Below are 17,158 nucleotides of genomic sequence, written 5' to 3'. Positions count from 1 at the left end.
ATAAGAAATGTGTAAAATGATATTTGGGGCTGTGAAGGGGAATTAAAGGGATTTTTTTTTTTTTTTTGAGAAGAGTAGAATGTTTCACTCTCTGGATGTGATGTCACTCACTCTCTAAAATCAAACGTTAGATTTCACAATGTCAACCAAAGCAAAAAATAAATTGTGTGTCTGCCCTTTGATAGCTGTTGGTTGACCTCAGTGCTTTTTTCTCATTACACCAAGTGGCAGACAGCAGCTGAGAATGCTACATGGTGGCAACCCACGTCACGGCAGCGCCAGCAGCACACACGCCCCTGAGATGTGTGGTTGCCTTATTCATCATCAACTACAATAAATTATTCTTTCTTTTCTTCTTCTTATAAGTGAAAAAACAAGGCCCTTGGATCTTTATTGATAATTGGCACAGCTGGAAGCCTCTTCGGGTGCCCACCACACAGTGTTAGCACTCAGGAGGTGGCATGATGACAGTGTGAGCACATAAATCCTTAGCTTTGGCTTTGCATTGTGAGTTGGAATTAAACAGCAAACATTCCTGAAACAGAGAAGTGTCTTTCCAGCTTAAGATCCAAATAAACAAACCAACGGGCACTGGAAAACTGTGAAATCCTGATTTTTTGATGATAGAGAAGAGGCTTTGCCAGAGAACCAAGAACATGAAACTCTCTATTCTGTATATTCTGGGCTTCTGAAAGTTGAACTTAGAAGGCTCTGTGGAAGAAGACCTGCCCCACATGAAAACCGAATTATGAAAATTATATTCCGTTAATGCCAATATTTGATCCTGTGTTCGATATGCATGTTTAAAGAAGTGAGAACCTCTTGAGCCCTAAGGGTTCTGGAGGTCAGGTTCACTTTACGAGACTTGGTAGCTCACTGACTGTCAGGTCTGCATGCATCGTCTGGGACTCTATGGATGGATAAAACCTCAAAGAATATTCTCCCAGTGGCAGTGACACACTTTCTGTCACCATGCCTGAGTAATCTGTGATGAACCAAAGGAAACATGTTTGTATTTATTTACATTGCCGATCTCTTTTTCTAAATTAGAAGGTCGATAACACCGTGATAGCAATGATTCTCAGAAATACCACAACGCACAAAGATTCCACAAAGCTTTTTAGGGGATGCTTTTAAACTCAACGTTTTTTGAGACCTAAATCTAACCTGATCCCAACCACCTCCTTCATGCAACCTAATATTTGGAGAGAGGATGACTGCTGAAACAGCTCATCCCTACGACCTTACATTTGGAAGCGCTGTACCACTGATCAAGCAACCGTGTTTGACAAGTTGGGAATTACAGCTTATTTTTCTTTTAGATCAGTGTATGTGTGTGTGTGTGGGGGGGGGGGTATTTTGGGGCATGCAACATTGTATCTGCTTGTTTGCATGCCAGCAACTCCCTTGGTGCCTCTGAGTTTGTGCATATATGACCCAGTGAATCCGACAGCGAGGAAGAATAAGGGAAAAGTGTATGAAGGAGAGAGAGAGAGAGAGAGAGAGAGAGAGAGAGAGAGAGAGAGAGAGCAAGCGTTGTGGCTTCACTGTGGTCTGATATTATTGTGTGCTCATCGCCTGGCCGCTCTCCCCGGCTTGCCTGTGTTTTTGAAAAGGCAAGGGACGTCAACATTACACGGTATCACACTTGGCACAGAAAAAAAAGGTGGAAAAGGTCAAGATGCGCTGTTCCTATGGGACTTAGAAGTCTCAAAGCCCGGGCTCAATATTCCATCAGTCAATCCATAGGTGTTCACATTGAGCACAGCAGGAGGAAAACAGAGATCAAGCAACACCAGCCAAGTGGGTGGTGCCTTGCTTTTTCTGGAGACTCCAGACAAATAAAACTGTATTTAATAGAATAGAAGTGAAACAAAATGTAATTTGACATTGTGCTGCAGGATTGAAATCAAAACACAGAAAACACATTTATCTCGACCTCACACTTTCCCCTTCACACCAATAACCCAGGCACCCTTGTACTGCTGAACAGGATCAGTGGCCAAGCATATGATTATACTCAACCCTCTGAAGTCGTAACAAGGTGGCTTCCATCAGAGCCTCAGCCAGGGTAGCAATCATACAGGAAACATAATGAGGCCATTAGGTTTCGGCGAATGCAGCCTTAAAGCTTCTTGTCTGGCTGGCTGGATTTCTACTACGCACATGCTCATAGCTTCAAAGCCTTTAGTGGCTTTATATGATCCAAGATCCGCTGTGCGCTGCAGCAGCAGGTGCATTGCATCCTGATTGGATGGCTTCTTGAATGGCTTTCTTAATGTGGTAGCAGGCGTACACTGAGAGCAGCGAAGACTTTTAACATTACGTGACACTTTTAAGTGAATACAGTGACCTTTAACAGGCGTATTATATTGTGCTGAGCTGGTTAATTTCAGGTAGATGAAAACGAGGAGCGAGAGCTTGGTGGATTTGTATGCCGTAAGGTTTCTATGTTCTGATGGCAGTGCTCGTTAGACTGGCATGTTAGCTTTGACACTATTTTTCAGGTTGTATTTGAAATTATGTTCTCAAAGCCTTGTAATGATCAGGCATCGTGGAGAAATGTGATCTACCAACATAAGTACACAGTGTAACCACCCTGCAACAGGAGGTCAAGAGTGCAGCCAAGAGTCTGGCTTTGGTGACCAGTCGAGAGACATTCTGTACTCACACTTTGTGGCCACGGGAGTTAAAAAAAAAAAACTCCCAAAAAAACCCTTTAAAAACAAGAGAAACAAATTTGTAGGCACTAATTAGAAGAGGAGGAGGGAGGAGAGATTGAGCGATGAGGGAGATAAGGCCTTCTGGAAGGCTACATTATTTATGATATTCTATTTTTCCTCCCTCTCTTTCTCACTCTCTTCCTCCAGAGCAGAGGGCCACCAGGGTAGCGGGGGGGAAGCAACTTTATTATGTATTACCATCAGTAATTTAGGCCAAGTGTGAGATGGGTTGATGGAAAGTGAGGGAAACAACTTCACCCAAACGTCCTTAATTACATGCCCTTGAAGGAAACACCGGCTAGCTGTGGCTCCGTAGGTCCAACACATTATCTTGTAATCTTGGAATTGTCCTGGTTCAGTACCCAGCTTCTCCTGAGGCTGTGTTGGACTGTGAGCCCCACTCTGTGTGTGTGAATGTACAATAAATGGTATGACGCACAACAAGAGCTCAATAGTGGGGTTCCAGAGGTGAGAATCCCATTGATGTTCTCTGTAGAGGTGTTGCCTATTAGCCATGAAGTCAGAACTCTCTGAGGTTGAATCACCATAACAGTATCTAAGTTCTCATGATGTCAGACTTGGAAAACAGGTATTATTCAACATCTTATGAAGAATCGCTACTCCACTCACAATCCAAGCGTGCATCAGCAAAGTCTCTGATTGACAGATGTGCTGCGATTGTGGAGGTTTTGTTTGTGTCTTATTTCATACATTTTTTCTTTCTTTTAATTTATTTTATTCTTTCTTCTTCCCTCTGTCAGTGTTGCTGTAACTGCCTAAAATTCCCCTGTGTGGGATTAATAAAGTATTCTCCTTATTTTTAGAGAGGAACCTGGCAAAAGAAACAGGGTTGCCTTACCTTGCGGGAAACATTGAAAATCGTGGTTTTATAACCATTGACATCAGTTGGAAGTTAGCTAGCAAACTGTTGTCACTAAATGTACTCTGACTATTCTAAACAGTTCTGGGTCCGACCCAAGCTTGTCCTGATTGATGATTGGATAGTGGTAGATTTCTTCATCTATCAAAATATTAACAAGCAGTTTGAAACATGAATTAAATCCTTAACGATAACCCAGTTTGGCGACCGTGGCTTCTGCACGTCCAACAGTACAATGAATGAAATTTGAGCAAAAAAAATATAGCAAAGAAATATTTTTATGTGTGATGAGCAACACTGCAGCGCGATGAGAGCACGAGAATAGTTTATGGGATGCTTGACAATCACAGTGGTGCAGTGGTTAGTACTGTTGCCTCACACCAAGAGGGTTCCGGGTTCGAGTCCCGTCTGGAACCTTAACAGAACGAGCAGTAGAAAATAGTGTTGTTGTTTTTTTTTTTCTCAAAAGGCCACTTTCTTGCTGTGTCAAATAGCGAAGCTACGATCTGGGGTGGAAACTTTTTACAGTGTGTTTGACAACGTGTAGCATGCTTACACGGGAGTGGATTGTCACTCCAGTTCCGCTCCGGTGAATAAATATAAAATCACAACCAAGACATTCCCCTCCAAATATCAGAGTGGTTCGGCTCAGTGAGGATGGAAGTGTGCTCAGGCGTGGAGCAACGTTAGAGCAGGGGAGGGTGACAGTCGTGCCCCCGCACAGTACAAGACGTCACTGTGGGCTTCAGCCATGCTGGCTTCTCATTCACGAGCTGAGTCTGAGTCTCAGATAATCATGAACACAGGTTTCTCCATCAAATCAAATATTTCATGGTCACGATTCATCTGCTCGCTGGCTGGCTTGGTTCCAGGGTTTAAACTCTTTAATTACAGTAAAGGTTTTACTGAAACATTAATGAAGAATAAAGCATTCTAAAGCAGAGCAGTCTGAGTTGAGATGTATTCAAAGTCCCACATAGATTCAATCATGGCATATAATTGAAAGAAATAAAAGACACAGATATTCCAGTGGTTATTCATTGAAGAAATAACAATGAATCAAGTTTTTTTGAATTCCTCTGTACTGAATATCTATGATGTCATGTGATAAAGAAGCTACAATGTCTTGAGCTCAGCTTTCAAAGCTTTATATTCAGCAGTTATTTGCTGTTGACACATAACGATCACTAACAGCACCTGATGATTCACTTCTGCCGCGTGGAGAGATGATTGTGAAGGTTCAGGGGAATCTTTTAAACAGGTGAACAGTTTGACCAAGGATCTGAGCTAAACAAGTGGAAACAACGCTTTATAGAGTTTTGACAAAGATTTGGGTTCCTAGCTTACGCGTACAATGTAATCTGTGTGATCGCACACATTGTTGTAATATGATAGAAATACGACATGGTATCTCACATTATGTTCAAAAGCATTAACTCACACATTTATGGGAGAACAGAAACCCATTGCAAAACACTCCAAAATCCATTTTAAAAGGTAGTTTACACACACACACACACACACACACACACACACACATACTCTTCCACTGACTTTTATAATGTCTGGATAAGGTTGACGATCATATGACAGTCTATTCAATCTATCATGTATTCTGATGCTTGGGTCAGGTAGACAACTTTAGGTACACACTGGGAGATATCGTAACCTTGATCACGACCCACAGTAAATTTATTTGTGTGTTTCAAATGAAACTATGTTGCAATGGATAGACAAGCTGCAAAGTCGTACGTTTTTCATGTGTCGGTGTAATCTGTTCAGTCGCTCCACAATGTAGACAATTTGCCTTGAAAAATAGTTGTTTGAACTCAGTTTTAATCTGGTGTTGAAGAGGTTGGCCGAGTACTGCAAACTCTGTTGATTCCAAACTCTGATGATTGATTCCAGCCCCGGTTCGCAGCGTTCAAACAGCCAGTCCCATGAATCCATCTTCCATATATTCCATGATGGACTATTTTATTTCCAGCAATTGGTGCTGTAATTGTAGCTGTTAGCGACGAGCTTTTTGATGACAGATCCTTTGATATTTCCTGCCAGTGGTTTTTGGAGCAGGCGCTTGCTATGTGGTGCTCACCGGCACCGTACTTCCCGTTGGGGTTGGCAAAGGGATTATTCTGACAATGAATGACATTTGTGCTTGGGGCTGGGGGCGGAGCAGGTGTGGGGACCGGAGCAGGGGCCAGGGCAGAGGCAGGGCCTGGGGCCAGCGTCCGTATGTGTTTCTGTCTGGCATTGTAGTCCCTGCAATGCTTGGTAAAGGGATTGTCATGTGTGTTGATGCTTGGGTCAGGCAAACTTCAAATATCTAAAATATTAGACATAAATTAAAAAAAGATTTCGATTTAATTACCATTCCAACGGCAGATCTGAAGACCAAAACAGGAAGCAGGTGTCTTTCTGTTCATTTAATTCACTCTGAACTTAAAAAAAGTGTGACTTTTTCATACTTTTTACGGAAAAAGGTTTGAACACAGCTATATTTGTAGTGCAAATGTTTATTCATGGCATCCCAGCAAAATGTGCATAAACTGTTATGACCATTCAGCATTCAGACAAACCAGTATCGTCACCTTCTTAAAATAATTGCGGAAGTCATTTTTTGATGATTTTTTTTTTTGGTTTCCTAAAACAACGCCTTCTGATGTTTCGTCTCGTTTTTTTGTGTATTCTGAAAAACTTTACAAAACGAATTATTTTGAGAAGGCGACAATATGGAAAACACACAAATTAGCAAGAACAATAACTGAAGAAGAAAACTGACGAGTGCCAGAATACCAGTGTCTACATGCACTGACAAAACTGTTGCATACTCAAAGCTTACAGCAATACTTCACCCCCAAATTATTTTTGCTGTCACATATATTTAGCTTGAAGCCAAAGGCGACTGAAAGCTAACAACAACGGTATGGCGCTAACATCAACAAGCCAAGTTGGTCCGACTGGATGTACCAGTTGGTCGTGCTCTCAAAACAAAAACGAGATTGTGAATTTCTGAGCTCATGGCTGGATAAAGAAGACGAGGGTTAGAACGGTCAGTGACCTTGAGTTTTTGTCAAGGAACGTCTCTGGACGGTTTTGTTGCCGTTAGCCACCAGTCTCCATGAGCTCTAAATGTACATGGCTGGCTGTTTCTGCATTCTAGAGTCACAAAGAAGTGATGCGTGGGGAAAAAATACCTTTTTGGAGCTCAATGCTCCTGTTTGTGGGTGTTTAAAAGGCAGACTTCCTTTATTTGTATTTTTTACGTTAAGAGTCACGATAGCCTGAATCTCCATCTCGTCTACAACTAACTTTTTATAAATACAACTTTAACCCTACAAACTCTGGTGGGGTGATGTTCACCCACATGATCCTTGTCATGTGATTTTCATGGTGTTGCTGCTGTCCCCATGGTACCTTTTTTCATTTAATGTGACATTGCATGTTGGGAAATTAAGGAAGAGGATTTGAATTTGCCATACAGTGTTGTACTTTAATATATTTTGATGAAAACTATATTTCATCGGGAATATTATATCAGGTAAAATACACCCCACGTTAGTGATGGTGTTACTCATTTTAACGTTAGTGTTGTAGGTTTAAATGAAATATCAAACTCCATCACATGATATGAGTTTTCCTGAATAACCAATTAAGAACATTCCAGTCAAGACAAGAATGTACAATAAAAGATGTCAAAATAATGGAGCAAAAAAAACTGAATAATGTATTTGACTCCTCTTTGGGTTTTAATGCTTCAGACTGCATGTGTGTAATCCCAGTGCATATGTGCACATTTTCTGCATGACATTTTTGCCTTCAAATACCTCTTGCAAGAGTCTGCATGTGTTCCTCTGCTTCCGTAAAAGGATTTGGGAATTTCAAACACACACTGTCAGCTCTATTGATGACTTGCCAGATGCGACTGACCTGTCTCTGCTTGAGATCTCATGACTTTAAAGATTATTCGAGTCACTATCGTTTCCTCACCCCCTCCCTAAAGGATCATGGACAACAAAGGGAGTACCATCGCCACAGTACATGAAATAATCATCAGGGTGTGGAGATGTCGTATTAATTAAGCAGAAATTGCCCATTTCAAATGTGCTGAAGTCAAAACCTTTTCTCTGAGGAAGGCTTTTATTATGATTTTACAGTTAGGATGAGATCTCAAGGTTCACTTAGAAGAAATTAATCTTTCAAGATCAGAGGTTTCCAGCTATCCATTTTGTATTCAAGCTGTCTGTCACATTGCCATTATGCTTGTGACTGCTGAGAGTTGGGGGGGTTACGCAGCCTCAGAGATACAAAAAGAAAGAACCTGTCACTTTGCTATATTGATGCTTCATTTGAATTATGCCCATGAATATTACAAATGACAGTTAGTCTCAACATTGCTACCTCTATATCACCAGCTAATATTCCAGGTTGAGGCATAACCTGGGAGAGCCTGAGGCAAAGACAACAAACAGAAAGAGAGGGAGGGGGAGAGAGAGAGAGAGAGAGAGAGAGAGAAGAGAGTGAGAGAAGAGAGAGAGAGATGGAAGACAGTGTGGACAGCTCGCTGGACAGGTACAGTGAGTGCATTAGCCTTGTGTACACGCCTCAGAAGACACACCATTCCTCCCCAGGGAACCCACAGCAGCAGCAAGTCCTCCAGGAGGTAGTCACAGTACAAGACACAGCCGACCAATCTGGCAGAAATAAGACTGCGAAAGGGTCTTTGCAGCGGGAGCTTGTGAATTTATAGTTCATGCTGAGGCCAGGGTACCAGTCAGTCAGCCAGCCGGCCAGCCAATGAGCTGTGGTTCATTTAGATTTAGATTTTTGGCATTTAAGTCCACAGGAATATAAATGGTAGATCAGATGGGGACTGGTCAAATGGACTGCTTTGATATAACTGTTTTCTAATCTACAGACCACTCAAAGTGCTGTACAACATATTTAGCCTTCCACACATTGTTGGCGAAAGGGGCTGTGCATGGCGCCAACTCAGCAACACACACACACACACACACACACACACACACACACACACACACACACACACACACACACACACAAACACACATGTACAATTTTGCCAAAGACAATTAGGGTTCAGTATCTCAACATGGTCTCTGGAGGTCCTGTAACCTTCTCGACGGCCACTCCTATAGAATGGTATACTCATGGCTAAAGTCAGCAGGACAGGTCACATGACAGTCATCCATCCAGACAGCCATCCAGTCAATCCCTCAGAATGTTCCAGAAATACCAGCATTGAAGATTGTGAAGCTGCTAGTGTGTTATTGCCTTCCAGGACCGGACAGATTTCAGTTTCATGACCTGGACCAGAACAAGGGAAGTAAAAGCACATCAATCCACATTGATGCAGCCGTCAAAAAAATGAAAATCCACCGCCATTGATGTGACACGTAAACATGCCAGTCTCAAAATGATCTGCATTCTCACTGCAGTGCACACTCCTACACGATGAATGGCAACAGGCATTATACAATTCTTTTGCAGTTTGCCAAGTTAAGTCTCCAACAGTGCTTCATGCTAGTGATTATATGGCACCAAATATTGCAAGAGGAAACGATTAGCTAACTCAGAATTACAAGCCAATAACTGAATAACTTCACCTGAAAATATGACATGTTGTTAGAGAGGGACTCATACAACCACATCATCACATCATTGACCTTCTATATCTTCAGAAATTGACTGACAGCTCCGAAACAGCAGTGACTTTTCCTGTTGATCAGTTCAAAGGGAACCGCTAATCCATGTATAGCTTGCTTTTGAATGTTTTCACAAAGTCGTCATATCATTTCTTATCACCTGCAGATCCCAGTATCGAACAGAATCACAGCACTGCAAATGTCAAAATCAACAATAATGGCATCTCTGGCGAAAAGAAGATTTAAAATCAGATGAGGATGAAATGAGGGATTTGTAAGTGCTTATAGGGATGTCTTGAACTCTCAACGATGGGTTTTTTTTTCCACCTCCTGCATGATTCATAATGCACAGAGAAAAATGAGGACCAACTTCCATCAACAGCAAAACTGTCCCAAACATTTGTTGTTCTCATGCACACCAAACCAGAGGTTCTCTAGCCTGTTTATTTTTAGCTCAAATCCAAGTGTTTCGGTGGATAACTGAGGATGTGGCTGGGTGAGGAAGACATCATTATACTGAACTATGCACGAGAGCTTGTGAATGGATGTTTTTGGCAAGAGGCTGGGTTCACCTTGGACATGGCAGGGCCTACAACATATAGACAGACAACTATTGGCTCTCACAGCCACGCCTACGGTCAATTTAGAGTCTGGATTAACCTGGTCCCTCTTGATGTCTTTAGACTGTGGGAGGAAGCTGGAGTACCAGAGAGAACCCACGCAGGCACAGGGAGAACATGGAGACTCACACAGAAAGATCCCGTGCTCCAGCCGGGACTCGAACCCCGGACCTTCTTGGTATGAGGTGACAGTGCTGACCACTGCACCACCGTGCCGCTCTAAATTCACAAGTTAGCATTTTCTGATGCAGGAGAGGAAAAACATCAATGTGAAGACAAAAGTTAAATTATTTGGGTGAAGTATCAATCAAGCTTAGGCTACACCAAAAATTTGTTTCAACAAAAAAAAGACAGCTCAGTTGAGGATGGGAAAGCTTTGTGGTTATAAAATTAATTGACTCTGTATGAAAACGAGAGACAAGTGATCTTCAATGTTAATCATGTTTATGGCTTGATGAAAAAAGGAGAATGATAAAGGTTGGGAACGTCGGTAGAATCTAATTACCTCATTCAAGGAAGGTCCTATATCAAGGTTTTGACGGAATGATGTGTTTCTTGGTCCAGTGTAGGAATCAAGCGTGCTTGCTATCATGATGGTAACAGTGGGTGGGAAGGACTCGCTGAGGCTACAAGGAAGTGACATGTGGTGCAAAGCTGGTGTGAACAGCGTCACCAGTGTTTGGGTCGGACACCTGGTATCCCACACCTCGGACATCACCACCTGCACCTCACATATCTGCCCAAGTGTTTTTTTTTGGCAGGGCATTAAGGCCTTCACGCTGCAGTTGACGACGTACTGTGACAAATGAGCAAACGTTATTTAAGAAGCCATATGAAAACAGGCTGGACTCCGTATAAAAGTCTAGATTGTGTCTGTATTTTAGTGACACGATTTTCTTTTGCCAGAATAACACGGCAGGTACCGTAGTTCCATCCACGCAGCGGGATGGTCCACAAGGTGGGGAAAAGAAGCCCAGGATGAGTAGAATAGGTTCAAGTGACTGATAGCTACAGGTCATCCATCCAGTCAGCCAGCCATCTAATTAGCCACCCACTTCTTCTGACTTAACTACCGCTGGAGTTAAGTTGGAGGACTTCAAGCTCAATCTCCTTGTCCTTGTTCTCCATTCATCAGCAGCACAACTCCAGTGGCCGATGAAGATTAAATAGCAGATCTCTTGAGGCCACTCTTGAGGCCAGGCTTAATTTTACTCTCTCTTTTTTTTTTTGCCATGAAAGAAGACTTTGAAATTGTGGCCTTGGTCTTCAAGATAATTATTAAAGATTTAAAGCTGAGGGGCAGTGACACAGAGTAACCTGCTCCTGCTCGCCATCCAGCGCACACTCAAACACATGGACACGTGCACACAAACATGTCCCCCTCTCAGCGCCTCCGTCTTTACTGCGGGTTAAAAAACAAGTTTGTGAACCATGTTATAATCAGCTCAGACAAGACTGAATAAGTAGTTTTTTTTTTTCAAATGGAATAAAGCAAGAAGAACAGCCACAACAACAAATTAAGCTTGTGAAACCACAAAGAGCCCGGCGGCTCCTCATGAGCTTCCACGGCTGTGTAAATGACTTTGATTCATTTTGTGTCTTTATTCCCGTCCTTCGAGGGCCCTCTTGTGTAAGACGGAATGTTTTTCATCCATTTACTTTGCACAATGGGATCACTTTTGTCATTTTAGAGACAAGTAAGTGGTGGTGTGAGAGCTGTGAGCTGCTGCTGTGAATATTTACATAGTTGGTTGTCAGGTGGTCCCAGGCTTTGACCTGGACCTTCATGTTGTGACACTCCCAGGACTGCAATGTTGCCCCCCCCCCCCCCCCCCCAACACACACAGACAGACAGCAGGAGAACCTGTTTGGGATTCTTTTAGATTATCCTCTTTTATTGAGCATGTTTAGTCTTTGTTTGAGAATTTGTTTGAATGAAATGTTATTTAGGAACAAAAAGAGAGCAAATTCTTCACCCCACCTTCTCTATTTTGCATCAGTTGGGTCACGAGCGTGACATTTAATCCCTCGGTGTTTATCGAGGCTCCAGTGTTTCAAGATGCCTCAAATCTGCTTGGTGATAATGCAGATGGGGGTAAACCCACCAACCCCCCCCCCCTTTTTTTTTAATGGCTTTGGTGATGCATCCATGTTGCGACCTCTAGAGTAGTCAGAATAAAAACCGTATGACAAATTAAAAATGGTCACCGATTTGCGAAATAAAGTGGTCGTGACTGGTCTACAAATTAACGGACTCTTCTTACTCCCCTGCCCCCAAATTTAGAGAAAACATTCAAACTGGGGGGGGAAAAAACTTCATAATCTAGCAAATTAAAGGATGCATGGTAGATTGAGCAATCATTTATAACTCCCTCATTCCCCAATCAATTAATTTGGAAGAAAAAGCTCGCTTCAATCGAAAGGAATTAATCATGCATTCGGCGCAAATAAATCATAAATACCTCCTCCTCCGCTATCAGTCATGAACAACTAAATAATAAACGCATAATGCGCGACTTCGGAGCCACGCACTGGATTGAGACATGGTAGATGTTGGGTTATGTCACAGAACGCAGCAACAGAGATGCAGCCTGGCAAAGGAGTTCCCGTGCGTAATGGATGGAGCAGTCAAACGTCCAAACCGGACGGAATTAAATGTCGCTGCACATGTATGAGATTTGGAGAACAGTGTGTGTCCGTGTGCGTCCGTAGACCGGTGCTCCTGTTAAGATTGAACCATCACTAGGCGCACAACAGCGCACAAAGCTCTGTGCGTCATGGAGTGTATTCACCCAGCTGCTCGAAATGGAGCCAAACACACTCAGCAAGAGTTCGACTGAAGCGTGAGAAGAAAGCAAGTGGGGGAAATACTGGTTGTACTCACGCTGCTGTTCTGTCCAGACCAGTAGACCACAGCGTGGTTGTGTGCCGAGTCCCCCGTCAGAGCGAAAGTGCTGCTGGCGAGCTTGGGCTCATCCTGTCGGTTATTCCCTCTCCCCTCGTCCCGGGTCCATCTGAAATCAGACCTCTCCTGTGTGTGTCCGTCTAACAGCGAGCCCTTATTCTCCGAGCTGCCTGTATTGGCGTCGGACCGGCCGGTCCAGCCGCTCTCGCTGAACTCAGTAAACTCTGGACTGTTTCTCTTGGCTCTCCGGAGCGCAGCATCCTCCTTTAACTCCAGCTGTTCTTCCTTCTCGCTGCCCGGGCGACTTCCCCCTCTGGACCCGTTAGTATCCTTCCTTCCACTAACTCCATTCAAACTGACATCTTGGTCCTCAGAAGCGACGCCTGCATCACGGTCGTCGTCCACAACATTATTTTGGTCTGCAACCCCGACTTCCCTAAACTCTGCTCGGATGTGTTTAAGAGGATTCGGCTCCTCTGCTGGGTCAGTGCGCATCACCAACTGTAATTCCTCCTGGTGAAGTTGAAGTGGAGACGGGCAAGATGCGCAAGTTATCTCCGCCCTGGCATGTTGGAGGGTATGAGCGGCTATCATCACCCACATACCCAGAGATAAGTGCAAGCCCGGGCACAAGCCAGCCCAAGTCTCCATCGCTGACAGAGATTTGGGGGATGAGGGACTGCTGGAGACCTTATCCGACACCTTAACTCCTTCTCTCAGGTCGATAGAGAAGAACTGACGCCTCGGTTGTCCGTCTGCTGATTTTGGGGGGAAAAGTGCTCTTCAGCGAAACTGTTCACGTCCAAGGATCTTTGGTCAGGAAAGCCACACACAGGAGGGAGGAGCTGTAGCGCAGCCAGCTGCCGAATGTGCGCCCGGAAGAGAGTGAGAGGGGGGGCGAGCGAGCGAGCGAGAGAGAGAGAGAGAGAGAGAGAGAGAGAGAAACAGAGAGAGAGAAAGGGAGAGGGAGCGAGAGAGAGGCGCTGTCCGTGGTGCTGCTGAACGTTCTCTTCCCTGAGAAATGGTTGGCGCTTACCCCTGTAAAATTATCCGCGCACAGCGCATGTCACATTATGATTTCTAGTGAATACAGTGCATGAATATCATTTCACCACCCGTATCTGGCCTTAATTTCTGCAATTTTCATTTTTTGTTTTTGTTTATTCATTGTTGCCATGTGGTATTTGGTGCATCAGCCATCCATTTCTCCACTGAGGGGCTTAAACTGAAATGATTAAATTGACAGACTACAGTCATTTATAGTCATATAGAAATGACAAAATATACACGTTGCATGCAGCCTTAATTTAATTTGTTGTCATTACACTGAAAATATTTGTCGACTGCCCTGTTTCAGAGTCGGTCGATGATAAATAGGCTAAAACTGACAATATCGTTCTTTTTCTTAAATCAGACTAAAAGTAAAACATGGATTTTTTTCGAAGAGTAAAAGTAAATCACAATAATCTGATTAAAAAACTTGAAGAGATGAAAGCTCACCTCGGAGAAACACTGGTCTGAGTCAAAGAAATCGAGTTTTGTTTGTCGAGCTGACAAAAAGGAGACTAAAATGCTGAGACTTTTAAAACCTGGCTGAACACAAATAGGCTGAGAGTGACTCAATATGATGAAATAGGTGCACAAATGAACACTGCAGTAGGATCTATGCATCAGACCTGATAATCCAAACACCCTTGTTCTTTGGAATCCTAACAACAAACAAACAAAAAAATGGTATTGACTCACAAGAAAACTGTGTTTTTGTGAATGTCACAATTGCACGCTGGGTTTGGCCGAAGGTGCGATGGCGGATGAATGCAAACTCAGAGTGCGGTTTTATTGACTTGTTTTCATTGTAAACACTAAAATATCCAAAACGTTTCATCATTTTAACAAGGACTGAGTCTATGGATCTGAAGATGTTCTATTACTCCACAGTGGTTGGACCTTTTCTCACATGGTTATTGTCATCTGCCACTTAAGCAAGTTATAAAATAAACATATATTTAATGATGTACTTCCATATCTACCAAAGAGGGTAAAAGCAGGAATATCAAGTTGTACACCTGTGTACCCTCCTTCCCGCTATTTTAAAGCTTTGGATGTGCAGTATATCACATGGTCCTGCTACAGGATGATGCACAGCGTGCCTCCGCTGGTCAGCTATATCATATTTGTCTCTGTGTGTCTGTGCGGTTTGCCCATGATAAACCACATGCCAATCTCTAGCACTCCCACCAAAGCAGTCACAAGATCCAGCCAATCTGATGGTGTGTGTGTGTGTGTGTGTGTGTGTGTGTGTGTGTGTGTGTGTGTGCGTGTGTGTGTGTGGAGGGGGGGGCAATGCTGGTGCATGTGGTGCCTCGGGGGAGCAGAACAGTCACTGATGGAACGGGGAGAATTGGCAGGGAGTTGCACCACTCCTGGGGGTAGGGTGGGGGGTGGGGAGCGGTGCCAAGAGAGATATGAGCGAGAGGGAGGGGAGGAAAGAGAGGGAGTGCTGGGATACATTGCCATGTTATGTGCATCAAAGGCTAAAGCATGAATGAAACGGTGAAATAAAAGCAGGAAAAGTGTGTTTGCCTTGGAGTGTGTGTGTGTGCGCGCGCGCGCGTGTGTGTGTGTGTGTGTGTATAGTGAGAGAGAGAGAGAGAGAGAGAGACAGAGAGACAGAGAGACAGAGTCTGTTTGAGGGGTGTTATTCATTAGCGATCTGAAATGTTGTGTCCTTGTCTATCAACTTGACTGTGCACAAATTGCCCATGAGGGAATACTCAGGGATCTCTGTCTGAATTTCAACCAATTTCCAATCATATCGTTGTAAGAGGGACACTTGCGTGCTGCAGAACAACATGACATAGATTCTTGTGTAAGCAGCATTTGGAGGGAATCAATGCAGTGTTCCTCCAAGTCCTCCGTGCTGAGCAGAGCCAAACTCTTCACCCAGAGATTCAGCCTAAAGGAAAGTGGTTGTCATTACAGTCTCATTGAAATGAACATCACGGCTCTATTATCCAGTTCTACTAATTGTGTGTATGCACAAGGACACACTGTTTTATGCCAGACGGCCAATCTTGGTGTTGGGATTCTCATTCAATCATTAAACAAGATGGTTGGAACGACTGAACCAAAGAAGTAAATATCTGACAAGATATTCCATATTTGTGTTTCTGTTTCTCTGGGAGGAACATCAGAACCATTTTATCCTCCAGGCAAATAAAACAATAATACGCTCTTTGTTGTGATAATGATGTTATTCCATCACATCCCTGTTGTGATAAAAAAAAAAGACAGTGGAATGTAACATTACAATTATACAATATTAACAAGGCAGCGCGGTGGTGCAGTGGTCAGCACTGTCGCCTCACAGCAAGAGGGTTCCAGGTTCGAGCCCTTGCTGCAGCACGGGGTCTTTCTGTGTGAGTCTCCATGTTCTCCCTGTTCCTGTGTGGGTTCTCTCTGGTACTCCAGCTTCCTCCACAGTCCAAAGACATCAAGAGGGGACCAGGTTAATCCAGACTCTAAATTGACCGTAGGTGTGACTGTGAGAGCCAATGGTTGTCTGTCTATATGTTGTTGGCGCTGCCATGGACTGGTGACTGTCCAGGGTGAACCCCGCCTCTCGCCCGAAAGCTGCTGGGATAGGCTCCACCCCGTGACCCTCAACAGGATAAGCTGAAGATAATGGATGGATGGAATATTTACAAGCTAATAATGAATGAAAAACTGTGCTACTGTTATATCTTTTTCCCTGGAAATAGCCTGGAGTTTGGCTGACTCTTGAAAAAATAAATAAACCATTTGTATCAGTAGACTCCTGTGAAAACCAGCTCACTGGTCCAGCAATTAGGCTGATCCTTAGTTACAATAGAATGGAGCCGTTTCATAGAGAGTGCAGTTTAGTCCTACTTGGCAAAGAGTTTGTTGTGTTTTGTCCACAAAAACCAAATCAGCACAGTGACACCCATTTTCACAAATATAAAAAGATGATTCTATAGCTTGCTGAACTCCACAAAATAAAGCAAGAAAACTAAGATGTTAGCAGAATGACAAATATATGCACAGCAGCAAAAAACTAATGCACTCAGTGGTGAAATATTTATTGTGAAGTGGTCATTTTCATTTTGGCTAAATATGCTCTCAAGATCATTTAACATATTCCTCGTGTCTCATCGACCAACCACATCCCTTGGTTGGACTACCCGCTGTGCAATAAATACACTGACAATTGGAAAAACCTTTGGTTGCACTGGTTTTAATATTTGATTGCTGCTCAACCCACTGAATGTCTTGAGTTTGAGGGAATCTAGAAAAGGAAACCAAAAAGGTTGCTTCATCTATGACTCCAAAACTGGAGTCTACCC

At 43.4% G+C, this 17,158-nt stretch overlaps 1 protein-coding gene across 1 annotated transcript in view; it reads right to left on the bottom strand.

Moving 5' to 3' along the window:
• Window positions 1–13,639, bottom strand: part of sorcs3a (sortilin related VPS10 domain containing receptor 3a) — a 246,077-nt gene extending 232,438 nt beyond the window's left edge. The window contains exon 1 of the mRNA XM_086210510.1: window positions 12,774–13,639. Within this exon, the coding sequence (XP_086066636.1) occupies window positions 12,774–13,445 (672 nt within the window). The 5' untranslated portion in view covers window positions 13,446–13,639. The remainder of the gene's footprint in view (window positions 1–12,773) is intronic.
• Between the last annotated feature and the right edge of the window lie 3,519 nt (window positions 13,640–17,158).

This window comes from Aulostomus chinensis, chromosome 8 (assembly GCF_037954235.1).
Source record: "Aulostomus chinensis isolate RoL2024-O1b breed Wild chromosome 8, RoL_Achi_v1.0, whole genome shotgun sequence".
Taxonomy (NCBI): domain Eukaryota; kingdom Metazoa; phylum Chordata; class Actinopteri; order Syngnathiformes; family Aulostomidae; genus Aulostomus; species Aulostomus chinensis.
Note: the sequence above shows the minus strand (reverse complement) of the source record. Positions and strands in the feature narration are given on the sequence as shown.